General features: G+C 47.5%; 2 protein-coding genes across 3 annotated transcripts in view; both read left to right on the forward strand.

Annotated features, from left to right (window-relative positions):
- The first annotated feature begins 642 nt into the window (after positions 1-642).
- On the forward strand, positions 643-7,333 carry LOC118830789 (guanine nucleotide-binding protein G(I)/G(S)/G(O) subunit gamma-11-like). Of its 2 annotated transcripts, none has more exons than XM_036737732.1 (3): positions 643-933; positions 1,952-2,054; positions 6,935-7,333. In XM_036737732.1, the coding sequence occupies exons 2-3, from the start codon at positions 1,959-1,961 to the stop codon at positions 7,058-7,060; spliced, it is 222 nt and encodes a 73-aa protein (XP_036593627.1). In that variant the 5' UTR covers positions 643-933; positions 1,952-1,958; the 3' UTR covers positions 7,061-7,333. The 2 variants fall into 2 exon arrangements, with proteins under 2 accessions (XP_036593627.1, XP_036593628.1); XM_036737733.1 differs by lacking the exon at positions 643-933 and adding an exon at positions 975-1,123.
- Positions 7,334-7,378: 45 nt separating this feature from the next.
- Positions 7,379-21,812, forward strand: part of LOC118830788 (probable acyl-CoA dehydrogenase 6) — a 31,773-nt gene continuing 17,339 nt past the window's right edge. The window contains 3 exon segments of the mRNA XM_036737731.1: positions 7,379-7,569; positions 7,571-7,825; positions 16,784-16,904. Coding sequence (XP_036593626.1) covers positions 7,447-7,569; positions 7,571-7,825; positions 16,784-16,904 — 499 coding nt within the window. The 5' untranslated portion in view covers positions 7,379-7,446.

Below are 21,812 nucleotides of genomic sequence, written 5' to 3' on the forward strand. Positions count from 1 at the left end.
GGGGTGGAGGAAGGGGATGACTGTCCATAGGCAGTGGGGGAGAGGGTGCTGGAGGGGAAGGGGCTAGGAGGACTGTCCATAGACTGTGCTGGAGGAGTATTGGAGGTGTGGGGGAAGGATGGGCTGTCCATAGGTAGTGTTACCTCTTTCTACTGAAAGAGTCCTGGCTTCAGGCAGACCCCTGGTCAAGTTCTTCCTCAGAGGCTGCTGTGTTAGCCATGGGAAGCCACTTCATCTCTCTGTGACTCAGTTTCCCCAAATGAAAAAAACAGTCATAATGACACCTGCAGGTGTGCTCACTAGGTCATGTTGAGGATCAAACAAGACAGTGGGTATAAAAGTGTATTCTTGAAAGGGCTTTCTAACCTGCCGGTGTTTATTGCCTTTATTAGCCTTCCCCCACTTCTCCTTAATTATCAAGTGGTTCACAGGGTGTCCCAGATCCAGCTAACCAGTTTTTGCCTTCAGACTGAGTCCCCTGGGGGCCCCAGTTACACATGGCTGATATCAGGTCCTTGGAAAACCAAACCAGGAATGTTAGGGATCCAACAAGAAGGGACTCTGCCCTATCAGCTGACTCCCAACCACAGCCACCTCCCAACCTCCCCTCCTCAGCCGCCTTCCCGCCCCTGCCCCAGGGAAACTAGAATTGGCTGGAGTGGGGGGGGGGGAGCGGTGTGGAGGCTGGGGCGAGAGGGAAGGAGGACCCCGATAGGGGACCAGGGTTCCCAAAGGGCCTCATCCTCTTCCTTGATTCACACACAAAGCCCGGATGTAACAAAAAAACAAGAAACCCAGCCCCAAGCCTCTGACCTGTTTCCTCCCTGCTCTTGGGTCCGGGGTCCAGACCGGCAGTGCAGTAAGCAGAGAGCTGGCAGCAGAGATCCTGGATTCCCAACGTGACTGTACTACTAACTAGCTAAGTGACCTCAGGCAAGTCACTCTCCCTCTGTAGCTTACTTGTCAGGGTTTCTTCCGTTGTAAGGGTTGGGTTGGGAGCGAGGAGGGCTTGGAAGAGGGAAGAAGACTCCAGGATCTCCAAAGTCCTCCCAGGTTTAAGTCTGGGATCCGGTGATTCAGACCCGGGGACCGCCAGCACTCTGCGAAGTGGCCTGGGAGGCCGGTGGGTAACCCCTTCACTCCTCAGCTGTCCTGCCCCCCTCCCCCGGTAGGTCCCCCGTAAGGGCCCTGGACCCCTTCTGGGATAAGGCTCCAAAGGTCATAAAAGACCTGGGGGAGATTCAGGGTTTCGGTCCTCACGAGGCCTAAGTGGATGGGGCGCCAGGAGCCGGAAGGGGACGAGGTTCAGGGAGCTGGAAATCACGAGCCTCGCTGCCCCTGGGGAAGAACAGCGGGAAGGTCTGGAGTGTGGGGCATTCCGAGGACTTGATGGAAGCCGTGCCCAGGTCCTCCGGGGCTGGGTGGGGTCTGTGGCCGTGAGGAGCTAAGAAGCTGGGGTGCTGCGACCCCATGGCAGTGGGATTGGCCCAGATGTGAGGAGGCGCAGTCTCTCTCTCTCTCTCTCTCTTTCTTTCTCTCTCTCTCTCTCTCTCTCTCTCTCTCTCTCTCTCTCTCTCTCTGTGTGTCTGTGTGTGTGTGTGTTTGGGGGGTTCCTCCCTTGGAGGATCCCAGAGCAGGGGTAGACGCGGTGCTAGGAGCCTGGAGGGGTGTCTCTGCCGAGAACTGAGAATCTGGGCTCTGACTCTACCGAGGTAGAATGGGACTGGGCGCGCGGATCGTGGGCGGTCACCCGGACCCTTGGGAGCTGGGAGAGGAGGCCGTGCCCAGGAAGAGCTGGGGCACTAGGGCCCCATGCCCAGATGGCAGTGAGTTGGGACGGGGCGGATGGAGGCGCAGATCACACTCTGGGCGGACCTTCCCAAGCCCTGCTAGCGAGGCGGCTCCGGGTCCGGGTTGGAGCTCAGAGGGCCCCTTCCTTCACCTTCCGCAGAGAGAAGATGCCGGCAGTCCACGTCGAAGACCTCTCGGAGAAGGACAAGCTAAAGATGGAGGTGGCGCAGCTCCGGAAGGAGGCGAAGCTGCAGAGGCAGCAGGTGACCCCCCATCCCCGTAACCCAGACCACGGGCCAGGAGCTGGTTTCATGAGGAGGAGCAATCCTCGCTGGCCTTCGAGGTCTCTCCAGGCTGAGATGGGAGGGAGGAGCCAGTTGGGGAGCGGCCTGGATGAGGGAAGATGTGTGAGGTGAGGGCGGATGGGAATGGAGTACTGGACATAAGGTCAGGAAGCTCTTTGTTCCCAGCCCGCTTGAAGGAGAACTTCGAGGCCTCCACTCCCGGGAGGATCTGTGGGGTCGAGTCCTTCCAGCCCTGCCCCAAGGGCTTAGAGGCTAACGCGGAGACTCCTAGGGGATGTAGGCTTTCCCCATCTCTAGAACACAGGAGAGAGCCTCAGGTTTGCTTCCCCCAGACTCCCATCGCTAGGGCATCTCAGAGTTCCTCTGCTCCATACCAAGTCCCTTTTTCTCGAGAATATGGTGGAAGGGACGGGAAAGGTTCCAGGCCCAACCTCAGGGAACTGGCCCCCAAGGCAGAAATATTCAAATCCCCTCCTCGCAAGAGCCCTTTCCAGGAATCTTTTGAGGAGATAACTTTTCTTCCCTTAATCTCTCAATCAATAAGCATTTCTTAACATAAAATAAATGGTTTCCTTCATTCAAAATGCCAGTGGATTCAAGCCCAAGGGAGCAAAGAGGCATGGGGATTCCGAGGGGACTGTGCTGACACCAAGATTTTCTCCACAGAACGAAATAACATTAGGGAGGTGCTGTGGGCTTCCCTCTGCACTTGGTAGTCTCCTGGGGATTAGCTGGGGAGTTTGGCCACAGCTAGGCTCATTCTGTACTTAGATGTTTATGTGACATTTCACCTCCTTTCTCCTTCCTTCTTGCCCCCCAAGTTCCTGGAAGGCAAAGAGTGTTTTAGTGTTGTCTTTGGGTCCCCAGGGCCTAGCACAGTGCTTGGCACAAGGTAAGAGCTTAATCAATTCTTGCTGCACTAACTTACAGTGTAATTAGGAAGGCTAAGGGCTCCAGGCTTGGTGTTCTTCGGGTCATATCTGGCTTTGGGCTGTGCCTGGAGACAACTCCTGTTTATAGAGGACTGTATGATGGGGTGTATTTTTCCCAAAGACCTGCCTTTTGGGAGAGTCACACAGTGACTGAGCCAGCTTCCAGCTTCCTGGAACACCCAAAAAGCCCATAATGCTTCCTGTAATGTGGTTATTTTGATTTTTTCCATGGGAATGAGGGAGATATTATGCAACTATCAGACACCTCTCTCTCTCTCTCTCTCTCTCTCTCTCTCTCTCTCTCTCTGTCTCTCTGTCTCTGTCTCAGTCTCTGTCTCTCTCTCTCCACTGAGATTATCAAAATAGCAGAACTGGAAAGGACCCCAAAGGCTGCCTAACCCAATTGCTTCGTTTTACAGATGAGGGGACTGAGTCCCTTAGAGGTGAACAGGCTTGTCTAGTTTCACCTCAGGATGTGGGGGCAGAGTCAGGGCTTTTGAGACCCAGCCCAATGATCTTGTCCTATCCTTGCAACTTCTGTTTTCACTTCCTGCCTAGTTCTCCAGCCTCTTTTCTGAATGGTCCTTCTTGGCCTGCTTTGCTATTTTTTCCCTTCTTCTAGCTCCTCAGTATGGATGCCCCTCAAGAATCATTCCTCAGTTGTCTCCTGTTTCTACATTCCCTCCTTTTCTGTTTGCATCTTCTGTCATGGCTTCAAATACCACTTCTAGGAAGACAAACTCTCCCCTGGAATGTGGGTCCATGTCTGCCCTCCTTCTTCCCAGCCTATGTAGTCCTCAATTCCTATGTCTCTAAATGGTCTCTTCCAAAGTAGCTCTATGGAGGGCACCACCAGCTGTTCCCATTGCCTTTCATTGAAAGCCAAGCAAGTCTGATCAGTCCAGCTGCCATGTCATCTCTTGAATCTGGCCCCTTCTCTCTGCTCCCATGGTTACCTCTGTAATTCAGGTCCTCATCTCCTCTCATCTGGGATATTTTGAGAGCCACCAACTCCTCACTAGCCACTCTGCCTCCTTTCTCTTGCCTCTCCAAGACATCTTTTAGCTCCCTTTAATCAACAACTTTTTCAAGGGACAGGTCTGATCTCCTGGATCATCTTTGGTAGCTCCCTATTTATTTTATACTGATTAAAATGATGACTCATCCTGGCATTCAAGGCTCTATGAGGTCAGGCTCCAACCTTCCTTTCCAGTCATATTTGATCATATTCCCTTTTGCATACTCTATATACTTGCTGTTCTCCAATCCTGCTGGGGCATCTCTTGTCTCAGTGTATGTCTAGGACAGATTGCTCCTTGCCATTGCTTGTCCAAGTAGTTCTTCTGATGGACCAGTACAGACACTGCCTCTTCCATGGAACTTTCCCAGATACTTTCAGTTATAGAGGGCTGTATGATGTCTGATCTAATAATCTCCTCGAATCTGTCAGGAGGCTTTAATGTTCTTCCTCTCCCCCAACCTCACTTATTCAAGCTTCTTTACATGTTTCATCCCTCCTATTAGACTGTAAGCCTCTTGAGGGTACCAACTACATCAATTTTATCTCAGTGGCTTGCAGGTACTTAGCAGCAAATGTTTGTTGAAAGGAATATCTTTCGGTAGCATCTTGGGGATAGGGATGTCAAGGTCAGAGCTCAAATGGGGAGACATTTAGCTTTCAAAGAGCAAAATCCAAATGATGGCCCCAGACTGAACATCTACCCTATGGCAGGATTCTAGATAAATCCCTGCTCTTGGTCCTGAGGGAGACATATTAAGAAATGTGGGTCATTCCTAACCCTGGAGCCAGGACTTTGTCAATGAAAGCATCGCTCCAAAGGTTAAGATCACAACTCCCCGATGCCTTTTCCTCTGGGGTGACTAATGGAGTTGGAAATCAGGGGGTTAGCATGTTTTAGAGATGGTCAGGAAGTGGTATGGTGGACCCAGGACCAGACAAGATGAGGCAAAACTCACCAGTTCCAGCTCAGGTTCCCAGTGGGGTCCAAATTCCAGTTGGAGGATGGTGGGGAGGATGGGCATTGCCGGAGTGCAGGCAACATGGCTTGGAGGTGACTGGGAAGGGCCTGGTGATGTGGTGGGTAAGACAGTGAATGCAGTCCTGGGAGAGTATCCAGGGACAGGCTGCAAAGAGACCTACTTCACTCTGCCCTGGTCAGACTACTTTGCAATATTGTGTTCAGCTGGAAACAGTGTGGCATGGCAGCTAAAGAGCATGCTTCCAAGTCAGGACAGAAGGAAAGCAGCACTTATTGACCACCAAATATGTGCTAAGTGCTTCACACATTTTATCTCCTTGGAAGTTCAAGTCTCACTTGAGACCTATCTGGATGTATGACCCTAGGCAAGTCATCGTGCCTCTCACTGTTTTAAGCAACTATCTAAGCTGGTAAGTTGCAAGGTAGGTGTTGCCATGCATTGGTAGAGAGAGTTTCCTCTCCCAGAAATTCTCTAGACCAGCGAAGTGACAGGTCCAGTGCCCAGTCCTCTCTCTCTGGGTATTAGGACATTAAGAAGCTGGAGAGTAGGGCAGCTAGGGGGTGCAGTGAGTAGAGCACCGGCCCTGGAGTCAGGAGGACCTGAGTTCAAATCCCACCTCAGCCACTTGACACAGGTACTAGCTGTGTGACCTTGGACAAGTCACTTAACCCCAATTGCCCTGCCTTACCCCCTCCAAAAAAAAAAAAGAAGCTGGAGAGTGTCAGGGTAGGTGACCAGTGAAAAGCCTTAAATCTGTGCTCTAGGAAGGCTGGTTGAAGAAATTGGCCTTATTTAGGCTAGAAAACAGAAGCTTAAGGGTGACATGTGAACTGTCTCTGAGCATTTGAAGGACTAGGATGTGAAGGATTCTGCTCAGTTCTGCTTGGCCCCAGAGGGCAGAGAGTGGAGCAGTGGGTAGGAAGGTCTGATGTGAAGAAAAGCTGAGAACTGTGAAGATAGAGGTGGAGTTAGGGTTGGCGGCAGGTTCCCCCTCTGCAGAAGTAGTCAAGCAAAGACTGCATGGATGAGCATTTATCAGAATTCCTTTGCAGGGCTACTTCCTTTCTGAAGGGCAATGTCTAATGTTCCCATGGTTAATGTTCCACCTCAGGTTTTCCTGTTTACTAAACTATGCACACAGGATAGCAGAACATTTGCTCCTTAAGGGCAGATGTAATTTTCCAAGTTTTTGTAACCTCTAACAAATGGTCTGAGACAGGTAGGTGGCACTGTGGATAGAGTGCCTGGCCTGGAGTCAGAGAGTTACTAGCTGTGTGACCCTGGCCAAGTCACTTAACCCTGTTTGCCTCAGTTTCCTCACCTGTAAAATGAGCTGCAGAAGGAAATGGCAAACCAATCCAGTATCTTGGCCAAGAAAATCCCAAATGGAGTCACAAAGAGTTGGACATGACCGAACAATAGGGCAAGAGTACCACATTCCAGTCCACACTCACCAGTAGAAGAGCTTAAAAGCAGGCTATAACCTTGCAGGGGAATTGTGGAAAGAACAGAAATCTGGGAGAAGTAAAGGAATTGAGGCCTAGCTGTCAAGTGTTGGAAACAGGCTCTTTCTCTCCTCATGTGAATTGGAAATTTTGGCAGCTTCCACAGGAGAAGGTTCTGTGGCTTCTTAGTGTCTTTGGAGCCTTGCACCCATTTGACGTTCAGTCAAGCCAAGAAGCATTTATTAGGCACCAACTGTGTGCTGTTGAGCCCTGAAGCTAAGAGAAAAGGCCAAGTCTGCCCAAGGGAGCTCACAGTCTGATGGGCAGACTACATACAGAGGGCCAGGTAGACAGGAGATGGAAGGCTTTCTGAGAGGGCACTGGCAGCTCGGCCGGGAGAGCCGGGCCTTTGGTGGCCTCCTCAGGCTGTTCCATATGACGCATTCTTCTCTGCTTTCAGGTTTCCAAGTGTTCCGAAGAAATAAAGAAGTACATCGAGGCGCGCTGTGGCGAAGACCCACTGGTGAAGGGCATCCCGGAAGACAAGAATCCGTATAAGGAGAAAGCAGGCTGCACGCTCTCCTGAGCAGTTCCCCCGGGGTTCCAAGCAAGGCCAAGGCCAAGGCTCTACCCAGGCCTTGGACATATTCGCAAGTGTGTATTTCCCCGCGGCTTTGCTGGGAAACGCTAAAGCTCTGACACTATGATCGGGTGTCTCCAGAGGTAGATTCCGGAGGCCGTCCTCCACCCCCGCCCTTGGGCTGCAGGAAAGGATTTAGAACCCTCCACGTGGCTCTGACAACGCCCCGCCTTCACCTTCACTGCTCTTTTCCCCCAATAAAGCTCTGTCTCCCCTTTTCACTCCTCCCTCTCTGCCAAAGCCGGGCTTGGGTTCTCGTAGGCTGGGAGAGGAGAGGCAGTCAGGATGTTCCCTGAGCCTGGGGGGGTGGCTGCCTGCGGACCAGGGGGTAGATGCACTTTGTTCTGGGAGGAGCTGACTGGAGGGAGGTGGGTGGCACAGGTGGCCTGGCAGGAAGATGTTGGGAGCTGAAGCCCCGCCCCATGCTGGCCCAGTCCCTAGCCCGCTGGCCTCTCTGGTACTCCTGGGTTCAGTGAACCCTCCCTAGTATCTCCATACATCATGGCCCGCTGCTGCGCTGCGTTGGCTGGGCGCTGGCTGAGGAGCGCAGAGGCGGCCCAGTCCCTTTTTCTAGGGATCCCCAGGGGCATCCGCCGCAGCTCCTCTCATCACTCCTCCCCAGGGACTGCTCAGGAAGGCGGCAGCCTCAGCAGCGCAGACCCGCTGAGCTACACGGAGGAGCACCGTGCCCTACGGGCTTCCCTGCGGAAGGTAGCAGCGGCCACCAGTCCAAGGAGAGCCCCTACCAACTCCCGGAAGCGCCCCCCCTTCGCCCTCCTCCTTTCTTCTTCCTTTCTTGCCCTTCCTTTGGTCATAGCTGAGGCCCTGAGCCCCCAGCCGGCTCTGGGAACCTGACAGGAGGGTCTCTGCTCAGCTGTAAACCGAGCCTGACTTGCCGGCTAACTCTGACCCTCTGGGGAATTCCCCCAAGGGAGCAGAAGCCAAGGCTGGAAGGACCCGTTACTGTGCTGAGTGCTACAATGCAGGCAGAGGCCTGACCTTCCCCTTACCAGGCTGGCTCTTTGGTCTCCTTCGTATTAAGGGGTAACCTTGGATGTCCAGCGGGTTCCGACCTACCGCGGAAAGGGGCTATTTCTTTGAGCTTTTCAGGGGGTAGGCCTCGGTGTGGTGGGTACTAAATTAGGCATCATCAAGACATGGGGCTAGTGCCTTCGAGTAGCTGGGGCGGGGGTGGGGGTGGGGCAGCAGGCACTTTGTTCAAGGCCCTGTGGGGTCGTGGCCAGATTTCTGGTGTGGGAGACAGGAGATGTTCTATGTCTGGTGCTGCCAGCTGAGTGACCTCTGGCAACTCAGTTCACACACTCTTCTCTCTGTCTGTGTCCCTCTCTTTGTTTCTCTCATTCTCTCTGTTTCTTTCTCTGTCTCTGTCTGTCTCTCTCAGTCTCTGTGTGTCTCTCTTTCTGCCTGTCTCTTTCCCAGCCTTTGCCAATGTTTTCTCTTATTCCTTTGCTGTCTCTTTCTCTGTCATCTCTATCTCTGTTGTCTCTGTAGCTCTCCGGGTCTCTGCTGGTCTGTCTTTTGTATTCCTTCCTATTTCCCTTCCCCCTTACTGTAGTCTGTATAATTAGGATAACAATATTCATGCCACCTACCCTCAAAGGCTGTGGAGGATCCAGTCAGAAGAAGCATGACAAGCACCATCAGGAATATGTTCTATGATCTGAAGCCCTAGAAAGAAGAGGAAAAAAATGTAAGGGCTCTTTGAATGTCAGGCACTGTCCTAAGGGCTGAGGAGACCAACACAAGCAAATCAGCAGCCAGGGAGGTACTGTATTGGGGAGGGGGTCCCGCAACTAGCAGCAGAGCCAGGAGGGGACGGATAGCTGGCACAAAGTGGAGGCCCTCAGAGCAGCCCTGGCTGGGCTGCAAGGACAGAGTCACAGCAGCTCAGCTGCATTTGCCAGTGATTTTGAAAGCTGAATACTTCTTACCCAGGTAGAATATTTGCATTGGCAACAGGGAGACAAATTTACCTTGAATTCCCAGCCAAACTTTCTGCTCTTTCTCTTGTGAGCTGGCTGAGAGCCCTTGTTTCTTGTTTGTTTAGTTGCAGACAGAAAGCCCCACAAAAATCTAACAAGTGGAGGCAGAGTGATATTATTGAGCCCACTGACTTTTGTCCCAGATCCCAGTGTGGTTGCCGAGGTTGTCAAACATCAGGTTGGTTTGCTTTCTACTGCCCCCCATCCTCAACTCTGGGCTTACTCCCAAAGGAAATTCAGGCTCTTGTGGGGCTGATTCCTGAGTAGACCCTTCTGTTAGGGATCAGGTGAAACAGCTGGACTTCAAGGACCTTCCTTTTCCCAAGGTCTATAGTTAGGACCAGATCACAGGGAGCCCCAATCTGAGTCTGTGACAATGGAGTGCATGAACCCTGTTCCCTGGGCAGTTTTCCAGTGGTTTGAGCAGGTCAATGCCTGTGATTACCTAACATTCTTTGGGTTGATTTCAAAAAAACAAACCCAGAGGGGTCTTTTCTGAAAAGGCCGAGTTTCCCTCAAACACCTTTTAGAAAACCAGCTTTCTTTCTGGCAATTTTGGGGCTCCCTTTTGTCTTCTTCTGGGAGAAGTATGAGAATGAGTCCTCCAGCTTGATGTTTGTTGTGGCAAGTATGAGCATTCCACACATAGGGGTGACATTTGTTTATCTGTTACAAATAAAAGAGCACTTCCATTGTTTGACATGCCCAGAGACTTGTTTATTTATTTGTTACAAATCAAAGAGCATGTTTGCTGGTGGACACTCCTAGTGACCGGGAAAAGTTTGTCTCAGAAATGGGTATCTGGAACATACTCTCTTTCTGGGCAAGTTACCATTTGCCTCTGTCTCCTAATCTGTAAAAATGAGCTGGAGAAGGGAATGGCAAACCACTGCAGTACCTTTGTCAAGAAAACCCCAACTGGGGTCACAAGAAGTTGTATATGAGTGAAAAATGATTCTCCTCTTCCTCCTCTTCTTCCTCTTCCCTCCTCCTTCACCTCTTCACCTGGTCTATTGTCTAGTCTCCTCACTGCCATGCTGGCTACTTTCCTCTGTACATGATCCAACTGGGCATGCCTTCATTCTCCTGTGCCTATCTCGGGTATTGTTTCAGGCTTTTGCGTTTTTCACTTAAGACACAATTGTGTTTGGCTAGAGCAGGGACAGGGTTGATTCTCCTTCTTGCCCTATTCAGGGGCTACTGCTTTGAACATCCTGGAAGAAGTTGGCAGGGCACCTGTTCATTGGCACTGACCTCTACCCCCATGACTCAATTTGGCTGGAACCTGGGTTTCCTCGGGGGACAGGGGAGGAGGAGGGGAGGCACTTCACACTTTGTAACTTGCGAGGGTACTCACTGTGTTTTCTCCTTTGCTACCCACCTTCAGATTCTACCTGTGCTGAGTTTGTCCTCGGGATCTCTGATATTTATGCAGCATCTTAAAGTTCAGAGTTCACTTTATAGCCATTAACTTGTCTAGTCCTCAAGACAGCCCTGTGAGATAAAGACCTCAGCCATTATCCCATTCTACAGATGGAGAAATGAAGCCTCAGAGTAGCCAAGTGGTTTTCCCAAGGTCACAGAAGCTAGTAGGTGGCTGAGGTGGAATTTCAACCTAGGCCTTTGGAATTCCAAGTCCATCATTTTCTCCATTTGGACATTCTGGCTTTTAATTAAACATTCACTTGTGTTTGGGTGCTACCCTACACATCATCATCTGGATTGCTTTAGGCTTCTCAAACAGCACCCTTACAGAACAGAACACATAATATTGCCCCAAGCAATCAATTCAATAAATATTAAGTATATAGTAATGTACCAGGCACTTGTGCTAAGTACTGGGGTCACAAATAAAAAAGAGGGACATTCCCTGCTCTCAGGGAGTTTACAATCTAGTGTGTGTGGGGTGCCCCGACGTACCCAATACTGGGGCAGAATGTTCCATGGAGCCAAAGCTATGCATCACAATCACCTGGAAGGTTATGAGCCTTCTAACAAAGAAGGCTTTGCTTCACCCTCCATTCAGAGGGGACAGGTCTGGGAGGGAGAGTTGAGAAGGTGTGAGGGAACCAAAGCCTGAGTAATCTTCATGGTGAAGTCATTTCAGGCACCCTTGCCCTCCAGGCACTCAAGGTTGGAACCTTAGAATCAGTCAGATTCTTCCCTTATCCAATCAATTGCCAGTTGTCGGTTCTACCTCCACCTCAAGCTGCCCTCCCCGCTGGACTGACCAGTCTGTCGGGCCCAGTTCTTCTTAATCTCCTTTGATGCCCAGAAAAGGGGGCATGCTCACTCTTCTACACTCCAGTTCTGGAGGCCATAGGGCACCCTGAGATCTTGGCTTCCAAGGAAGCTGACCTTTTGTCCTGCATACCAGATGGCAAAGAGCTCAACCTCAACCTCCTTTATTGCTTGCTTCAGGCAAAAAGGCTTGTTGGAGGGAGGATGGATTTCTGTTTGGCTTGGACAGTACACAGCTGCATCCTACATTGGCAGTGAGAGAGTGGGAGTGGCTTTCCCAGTGACATAGCTGTAGCAACGGCTTTCTTTTCTTCTTTAAATCACAGAGACTTTTAAATTCTTTTACTCCACCCGCACCCCAGTGCCAAGTTCTCTCCTTCCTTCCCTCTCTCCCCCAACCAAAAAGAAGGCAAGAAAAACAAAAGCCATTACAAATATGTGTAGTCATGTAAAACAAAGTTTCTGCATTATTGCTTTAATCTCTTCATTGGTGGTGAATTCAATTTTTCATTTTTGATACTGGTATTTTGGCTTTCTTCTTTTTTGTTTCAAATCAAATTAACCAAAGGTTTATATCTTTTCTTGTTTTTTTTTTTTCATAAAACCAGATCTTAGTTTTATTTATTAGTTCAATAGTATTTCTTACTTTCAATTTTATTAGTCTCCCCTTTGATTTTAGGATTTCTAATTTGACATTTAATTGGGGATTTTAAATTTGTTATTTTTCTAGTTTTTTAGTTGAATGCCCAATTCATCAATCTGTTCTTTCTCTGTTTTATTGATGTAAGCATTTAGAGATATAAAATTTCTCTTAAGTATTGCTTTGGCTGCATCTCATAAATTTTGGTTTGTTATCTCATTATTGTCATTCTCTTTGAAGAAATTATTGATTGTTTCTATGGTTTGTTCTTTGATCTACTCATTCTTTAGGTTTAGATTATTTTGTTTCTGATACACTTTTAAGATATCTTTCCTTGGGCCTTTACTAAATGTAATTTTATTGTATCATGATCTGAAAAGGATGCATTTAATATTTCTGCCTTTCTGCATTTAGGGTAGGTTTTATGCCCTAATACATGATCAGTTTTTGTGTAGGTGCCATGTGCTTCTGAGAAAAAGGTATATTACTTTCTATCCCCATTCAATTTTTTCCAGATGTTTACCATATCTAGATTTTCTAAAATTATATTCACCTCTTTAATTTTCTTGTTTTTTTGGTGGTTAGAATTATCTAGTTCTGAGAGGGGTAAGGTGAGGTCCCCCACAATTATAGTTTTACTGTCTATTTCCTCCTCTAACTCATTTATCTTCTCCTTTAGAAATTTGGATGCTGTATCATTTGGTGTACATATGTTTAGTATTGATATTACTTCATTGTCTTGGCTACCTTTGAGCAAGGTGTAGTCTCTTTCCTTTTCTCTTTTAATTAGATTTATTTTTGCTTTTACTTTGTCTGAGATTAGATTGCTACCCCTGCTTTTTTTCATTTTAACTGAAGCATAATAGTCTCTGCTCCAGCTTTTTACCTTTACTCTGTGTGTCTCTCTGTTTCAGGTGTGTTTCTTGTAAACAATATATTGTAGGATTCAGATTTTTAATCTACCATGCAATCCATTTCCATTTTATTGTAGAGTTTATTTCCATTTACATTCATAGTTATGATTACTAACTGTCTTTCCCTCCATCTTATTTTTTCCCTGTTTATTCTCTCTCTCTCTCTCTCTCTCTCTCTCTCTCTCTCTCTCTTACCCAAGTGAGAGAGACCTTTCCTGCAATCCTTCTAAGTTATCTTGGGCTGGAAAATTGGGCTGGAAAAATCCATCCTTTTATGGGTTCTGTCACTCCAGATTCATTTTGAGGCTTGATTTAAAGTTGTTTAAAGGGAAACTGAGGAGAACTCAGGCAACTTCCTGCCTCTTCTCCTCCATCTTGACTCTGTCTCCTATTTTAATTTTTTAAAATAATATTTTATTTTTTCCTAATTACATGTAAAGATAATTTTAACTCATTTTTTAGGATTAGGTAATTTGGTTTCCAATGAATGTTTAGTCTATGGTTCAAAAACCCTTCATTGAAAATAATTTTATTGCATTATGGTCTAAAAAGGGTACATTTAATATTTCTGATTTACTGCATTTTTTTGTGAGGTGGCTAATTTTTGTGAAAGTGTCATGCATAGCTAAGAACTAGGCATACTCCTTTCTATTCCTGTTCATTATTCCCCAGATTGTCGTTGTTGTTGTTCAATCATTTAGTGGTGTCTGACTCTTTCTGACCCTGTGGACCAGAGCAGGCCAATGCTGACTATGGGGTTTTCTTGGCAAAGATACTGCAGTGGTTTGCTATTTCCTTCTCCAGTTAGCAATTAATTATTATTCATAAATTAGTATTCTGAAACCTAAAGTGTCTAACTCATGTTCTATTTGAGGAATAGTGCATAGTGGTTATTTTAATATTGAAACTCATTTTTGAAAATGTACTAGTTTTTAGCAATACATGTTGACTTGTAATTACTTATAACAAAGAAATTTTCAGAATGCTTAATTTGGTTAGATTTGGTTAATTTAGTTAATCAGTCACAAAAAAATTAGGAAAATGAAACATGAAATACTCTTCTACAGTTTATTCTTCAGAAGTCTATCATATATAACTTTTCTAAAATTCTACTATCTCCTTAATTTATTTTTTTTATGATCAGGTTTATCTAGGTCTGGGAAGGATAAATTGAGGTCTCCTACTACCATAACTTTACTGCCTATTTTATCCTGTGACTCATCTAACTTTTCCTTTAAGAGTTTGGATGCTGTTCTATTAAGTGTATATATGTTCAGTATTGATCTTCAGGTATTGTCTATGGTACGTTTTAGCAAAAATAAGTTTCTCTCTTTATCTCTTTTAATTGGTTCTATTTTTTGTTTTTGTTTTGTCTGAAATCATGAATGTCATACCTATTTTTTTTTTACTTTAGTTAAAGCACAACAGATTTTGCTCTTGCCCCTTATTTTAACTCTACACATATCTATCTGTTTCAAATGTGTTTCATATAAACAATATATTGCTGGATTCTTATTTCTGTTCTGCTGTCTCCTTCTGTTTCATGTGTGAATTCATCCCATTCACACTCATAGTTGTGATAGCTGTATGTTTCCCTCCATCTTATTTTCTGATATTTATCCTTCCCTTGTTTTTACCCTGTCCCCATCTCAAATCTGTTTTGCTTCTGATTAATCCCTCCTTTAGGCTGCCTTCCATTTTATCCCACCCCTTTCAGCCTTTCCTACTTCCCTGTTGGGTGAGGTGAATTTCTGCACCCCATTGTACATGTTTTTTCTTCCCCCCTTGATCCAGTTCAGATGAAAGTAAAGTGTAAGTGTTGCCTGCTTCCCTCCTGTGCTCCTCCATTGCATAAACTCTCTTGTTCACTCCACTTTGGGGAGATACTTTCCCCCATTCATCCTTCCCCCTTTCCCAGTGCATTCTTCTTCCCCACTCTTCCATTCTTCTCTTGAGATCATTTCAAACAATAGAATCAAATCAAAACCCTTTGTTTAATTAGCCTCTCTCTAAGAGCCCTAGAGATGATAAGTTTCTGAGGGATGTGGCAGGTGAAAGATGAAATGACTGAGGAAACAAAGGTTCAAGTGAGCAAGGTATGCCAGCTGCATAACAAATCAGAACCCTTGGGTTGGCACTGAACCCTGCCTACAGGCAGATACAGATTTTTATGCATTAAGAGTAAACAATTAACAGGATATAAACCAGGATACAAGCTTAGGTAATCTGATTTCTAATTGGAGGAAGAATTAGGGGCTTTCCAAACTGGGAGGCAGAGAGTGAACAGGTACAATTATCTGAATTCAGAAAAAGAGGCATCCCACTCCCCATCCCCCATGTCTATATTTAATCAAAGGAACATGGAAACAATAACTGATTGATCAGACAGAGCTAGTTTTCAGATAAGACACATGAGTTGCTTGAGATGTGTGATTATGAAAAAACTTCTTGTGCCAATCTTAGGATGTGACCAGATTTCTGGTCAGCATAACCAAGGTCCTTAATTAAGGGTCTCTAAGCAGCAGGTAGGGGTAGTCCTGCTTCCCAGCCATGCAGGGCTAGATTCAAACAGTGCAATAAAGTTTTCTCACAATTCCCATAATTGAATAAAATTTTCTCACAAGACAGGTGCTCACTTAATTCCCACAATTCCTAAGGGCAGGGACTGGGGTGTATGTGCATCCTTGATGCCCAGCATGGAGCCTGCTTGGTATCTAGTCATTATAAAAGATTGTCAAATGAATTCAAACTGCTTGGCTAGATGGTCTGTAGCTATGATAGAGCTCAGAGTCCTTGCTTGTTTGAAGGGGTTTGTTTCATTTTTAAGGGGAGAAAACAAATTTTGGGAGACTCACTGAGTACTGAATCATGGCATCAAGGAAGCAGAGAAATCGCATACCCACTCTTGCTGTCCAAAGCTGGCACTCAGGCTGACCAGATGCCTGCATACCAGAGCATGCACTGACTGGCCACATTCACAAGGGGTGGGACCTATCATTCAATTCCCCAGCAGGGCAAGAGAAGACCCTTTGCAGCATTATAATAACCAAGTGATTTTGTCCAAGTATATTGAAACACTGGGTGTTTAATCCAACATATGTGTACATAAACATGCACACACATGTACATAGTTCTTCTGTAGCATGGATAATTATCATAGGGAGAAGTGGGGATTCAACTTCTGATTTCATCTGTATATGCTATTTCCTTCTCCAGTTAGCAATTAATTATTATCCATAAATTAGGTAGTATTCTGAAACCTAAAGTGTCTAACTCATGTTCTATTTGAGAAATAGTGCATAGTGGTTATTTTAATATTGAAACTCATTTTTGAAAATGTACTAGTTTTTAGCAACACATGTTGACTTGTAATTACTCCCAGTAAACTCTTTCCACCAGTTCATGTTTCAGAGAATGGCCCGAGACACCTAGGGTTAAATGAATTGCTGGGGTCACACAGCCAGTGTTCTCACTATACGGCCAAACAGGGTTTGAGTCCAGGTCCCCCTTGCTCCCTGTCTGACCCTGTCCCCATGCCCCTAATGTCTTCTACTAATTATGGTGTCAAGCATAGTCCTGGGACAGCTAATGTGGCTGAATCTGCTAGATTCTCAAAGGAGAGGTACTTGGTATTCAGTGAAGGGGCTGTTTTGTTATTTATTCGGCCTCAGAGAAATGTATAGTATTTCTTTCTGATTGACGTGGGTCCTTAAATATTCAGCAATATGGATGGGATGGGCCTGCTCTCTAGTGCCTGGGCCTTGGAAGACAAGGCAGAACTAAGGATTAATGTAGCCTTCGGGATGGAAACTCTCGCAGGAAACATCCTATCTTTCTAACAGTATTTCTTTTGTTTTTCTTTTCATTGTAGATTATTGATAAGGAGATTAACCCACTTGTGGACAAATGGGAAGAGGAACGTTGCTTCCCAGCCCATCACATATTCAAGATTCTTGGGGAAGCTGGTTTCCTGGGTGTGAACAAGTCAACAAGTAAGAGACTGTGTGGGTGGGTGGTGGACTGTTCTTTCAAAAGCTGTCTTTGAAAATTCATGTGCCTACATAGTTTGCTTTAAGGAGATGGTCCCTGGCAATTCGTGCAGAACCCAGTTTAGTCTGAGACTTATTGTGAGTCCCAGTGAGAGTGGATCAGAACCTAGAGCTGGACCATTCTCTTGAGGCCAGAAAGACTTTTCTCCTCTTTCTGGAGCATTTGGAGGAGGGAGATTTCCAAGAACTGTCTGACCTCAGAGGGATCAGTGACCTCAGGCATCAGGGGACAGATCCCATTACTCTGGCACATGGTGGCCCAGGAAATGCTGATTTGGCAGAACGCAGAGGACTAATAGGAAAGGGCAAGGAGGATTATTGTGAGGAGGAGGCAGGCCCAGGAGTGCACTCAGACCTTCCATCTGATCTCTGTAGGTGCTTCCCTAATGGGATGTGACAGCCTGGCTTAGGCTGAGGGATTCTTAGTGTATTTTAAGACATCATTTCCCCTCCCTCTGTAGTAAGTATGATCTGCTCTCACTCTCCCCAAATCAGGTAGGTTTCATCTCCCTGTCCCCTCAAGGGTTCTGAAGGTACTCCTGAGTGGTTGGGGTTGTCTCTCTCTATTGCTGTTGACTCAAACCATGTTCTGATGTGGTTTCCATTCTTGCCTAGCCTCAAGTGACTGAGCGCTCCACTCTAACTCACCTCTCTTTTTACAAAGGGATATGTAAAGATTTAGTCAGAACCTTCTCCCTGACCAGTTCAGGGGTGGCTCTGGGAGGGTGGGGCAGGTGGTCACATTCTCCCTTACATCATGTTGTCTCTAGGGAGAGGGGCTCAAAGTTAAGGCAGTTTCTGTTCAGCATCGATTTGGTTGCACCAAATTCATGTCCAAAAATGGTCTTGCTACAGGATGCACCCTTATCTCTGCTCCAATGGCTGAAGCCAGAGGTTGAAGGTCACTCCTCGACCATCATGGCCTCTAGGCTGGACATGAACTCAACCTTGGACCTTTTGAAACCCATCAGGCTGTGGCCTCCAATCTCTTCCCCCTAAAGGGAAAAAAACCGCTCCGAGGTAAAGAATACGAGGTCCCTATTCATGAGCCACTATCACATCCTCCACAGATGGGGAGGATCGAGGGCCCCTCCCCCACAACACCAGGGACATTCCTGCCCTATCAGGCAGGAAGATGTTGCCCAAGAGAAGGGAGGAACTCTGGGTGATTGTACTTCTAGTTCTGGCCACACAGCCCGTTCGAGAGGCTGCTCTTCACCTTAGGGTTGACAGATCAGGACCAGGAACAGAATGTTTGTGTGTGCCCCAAAGTCCAGCCTGGCCTTTGGAAGGGAGGGGGCGGATTCTGGGTTCAGGGTCAGGCCCCGGAGGAAGCCCCGAGTTGGGGAGGTGGATGCATAGCTCTGCAGCTTCTGCCTTGCTCTAGAAGAACATGACAACATTTGGGGGGTGGGGGGTGGGAAAGTTGGCTTAGACAGCCGGAAACATGAAGCAGTTTCCTGATATTTATCAGGATAAGGCCATATTTCCTTTCCAAGCAGGGCTTCCTGCGCTGAATGCGCAACTGCCGGGTCCAGCCTACAAGTATGGAAACTTCGAAGGCAGATGTGTTCTTCGCAGAGCAGGGAGGGAGACGGGCCGGGGGTGGGGGGGGGGCGTCCTGTCACCAGGCCCCTCTGGCTGCTCCTCCATGCCCTAACCAGGCTAACACCCACGCCCATCCCAGGGAGGGCTATCCACTCTTGCCCCCTGCCCTGAGGGATGGTGAAAAACAGCCTGAGGTAATTTTTTGATTCCTCCAACTGCTCTATTGCTCCCTGAGGGCATTCAGGACTCAGGAGATGGCTGAGGAGAAAGTGGGGTCCCTTTGTCAACACTTAGACTCCTAGGAAGAACTGCTACCGGGAGGAAAACCACGCTCGGGAGCTGGGGCAGGGGGCTTCGCTGTGCTCACCCTAAACCTAAATGCGCGTCAGGGGCGGAGTTTCTGGAGAATCTTGTCCTCTTGGGCCCTGGGGCTGCCCCAGGGGCTCCGCGCGAAGGTGAGGAAGATGTCCATACTGAATTGGAGGCCATTAGTGACATGAGGAACTGCTGAGTCAGAAGGTGGACGCCAGTCCCTCACGCTGGGTCACCATGCCACCTTCTCAGCTACAGCTCCCCTGGTTCCTGAGTTCCCTCCTGAGTTATGCCCTTTGATTTTCACCTGGCGAACATTCCCTTCAGGAGCTGCCCCAAACACTCCTCTGTCCCCATCCACCTATCTCTCAGCAGGGAAAACCAAGGCTATCTGTTGCGAACGCCCTCATCTCTCCAGCCTGTCTCCACGCAGCCAGCTATGCTTTACTGGGAGGTGGGGAGGAGGCGCTCTCCACGCCATCCATCCCAGGCTCCTCTGGAAGTCGGCCCCTGCACTTTTCCCGCCTCCCTCTACCCCCGGCCCCGTCTTCAGTCTGTCTCCTTCCTCGCTGCTCACAGACATGCCCGAATCTCTCTGAACCTTAAAAATATAACCCACAACGACAAAGCCTCTTCATCGATCCCGCTGTCCCTCAAGGTTCCATCCCGTGGTCCTTTCCAAACCCTAACCCTGCTGCAGAGTCTGTGGTTCACCTTCTTGACGTCCTGCTGGCCTTATTAATGACATCCCGCTGCCAGGCTTTGGATCCCCCTGTAATGAATGTGCCCTCTATATGGACACCTTTGATCTACCGCGCTCTAATGGCCGTTCCCAGGCTCTGTCCAGCCTTAGACACTGCTGATCCTCTGTCCTCTCTGGGTTTTCATGACCACTTGTTCTCCTACCCGTCTGACTTCACTTCTCAGCCGCCTTTGTTGGAATATTAGGGTGTCACAGCCCTCGCGTTTGGGGTGTCCCCCTTCTCCCATTCCCCTGAGGTGCGTTGTCTCTTCTCTTTCTCCAGGCTTCCTTGAGATTCATCTCCCATGATGATCATTTCTTTACAGACAAGGCCCAAATCTACTTATTTGCCTTCATCTCTCTCCTGAAGAAGGTCCCATCAAAGAGGGCTTTCCCTCCCACTGCAGAGGAGGGGCATGCACTGAGTAAGGAAGGAGAGGCAGAGAGGCCGGGTGTCTCTGAGGCCACTACCCAGGCTCCAGGGCAAGGCCAAATTTGTATTTGCATTGCAACGATTAGTGTGTGGATGGTCATCATTCCAGGCTCTCACAGGCTGGTCCTGCTTTAAAGACATCCTGCATTTTCAGCCAGCATCAGAACTTCAGGCTTGTACTTGCTCACAGACTTTTGTCATTCTTTCCCAGTCTTAGGGATGACATAGAGCCACAGATTTCTATCTAGTCCAATGCCTTCATTTTATAGATGAGGGAATGGAGGCTCAGGGTGGAGAAATGGCCATAGCATCCTAAATGACAGAACTAGAATTTGAACCCAGAACTCCTGACTTCAAATCTCATGCTGTCTACAGCACCACACGGCCTTCCCTAACCCCTCAACAATTATAGAGTCTTTATTCTCATAGATTAAGTGCTATAGTCTAGCAACAAATGTAATTATGTCTTCTGCATCTGCCCAGTCTGTGCCAGCAAATCTGTGACTTGGCAGGGTGGGGTGGCAGGTCTCCCAACAGGCCAGACCCAGGGCAGGCCTACTATTTGTAGTCACTGTGCTAAGTACTTAACCAATATGATCTTATTTGATTCTCCTAATAACCCTCCATTTTACAGTTGAGGAAACTGAGGCAATTGGTGGCTAAGTGACTTGCCCAGGATCACACAGCTGGTTTAACTCTCTTGGTGTTAACTAGACTATCAGACTCTTTCAGAGAGAAACACTTGCAGCTGCCCAGCTGTTTTAACAATCTGGCTAACAGCTGTTGTGGGTATGAAAGACCAACACAAGCCCAACAACAAGAACGCTACCAGCACGCTGCAAAAGCACAGGTTCTTTTGATCTGCTTTAGTAAGGAGAGCAACGTTAAGGGGTTGACAAGCTTACTTTAATTCAGCATACAAATATCATTCACTTAGTTCAGGGGAAAAGATCAGCACCCTGAACTTTGGAATAGATAAAAACAAATTACAAACATGGACAGACAGACCTTGTCTGATTCAAATCCCAATGCATAGTTACCAGAGTTTAACAAAGTCCCAGCATCCGGGTTACAAGCTGGAGGGCCCTTAGCTACAGCTGCCCGGAGTCTCTGCATCAGCATACCAGCACGAGTGAGAGCCCTAAACAAATTACAAACATTGACACACAGACCCAATACAATTCATAGTTACCAACATCTAGGTTCAGCCTGTGAGCTCAGAACAAGGGCTGGTCCAAAGTCACATGCACCACCACTGCTGTGGGTAAGAGCTCCAAAGGATAGCAAGCCAACCCCTGGTTTTATATCTTTTTCAGGGTCAAGGATGAGTCACACATCCGACTCACCTACATGACCTAAAATCGTCACAAAGGGGCGACTTAAACCCAAGTGGTCTAAGAGCCTCTGATGTTCCAAACCTATCACTCAGACTCGTGTGTAAACTAGGCCCTCCCTTAGTTAGCCCTACCTGGGGCCCCACCTTGGTTACCAATTCACACCCACATAGGTTTAGCACCTAATTGGGGTTTGGGCCTGGGGCTTAGCACCTAGTAAGTCTCAAAGACACTTAATTAATCATTTTAAAACAGTAAGAAAGTCTCAACTCAATTGATATTACACCAGCCTACTCTTCTCCTCCTGGCAGTGCTGGGATCAGTGCCATGTCCATCTGGAATGATCTTCAGTCACTTGGCAAGATTGCAAAACCACCTGGACAATGACAAGGACAAAAAAAGTCAGAAGAGCCCTTAGCTAACCCTTGAATCTCCAGGACAGAACAGAATACCATGCAAGTTAGTGACAAATGTCAACTCCT

The sequence above is a fragment of the Trichosurus vulpecula genome, chromosome 9 (genome assembly GCF_011100635.1).
Source record: "Trichosurus vulpecula isolate mTriVul1 chromosome 9, mTriVul1.pri, whole genome shotgun sequence".
Lineage (NCBI taxonomy): Eukaryota > Metazoa > Chordata > Mammalia > Diprotodontia > Phalangeridae > Trichosurus > Trichosurus vulpecula.

What these genes read in the sequence shown, in the direction of transcription:
- LOC118830789 (XM_036737732.1), top strand. Translation starts at nt 1,959, where the DNA reads ATGCCGGCAGTCCACGTCGAAGACCTCTCGGAGAAGGACAAGCTAAAG. An exon ending in CGAAGCTGCAGAGGCAGCAG is followed by an intron (nt 2,055 to 6,934) that starts GTGACCCCCCAT and finishes CTCTGCTTTCAG; the next exon opens with GTTTCCAAGTGTTCCGAAGA.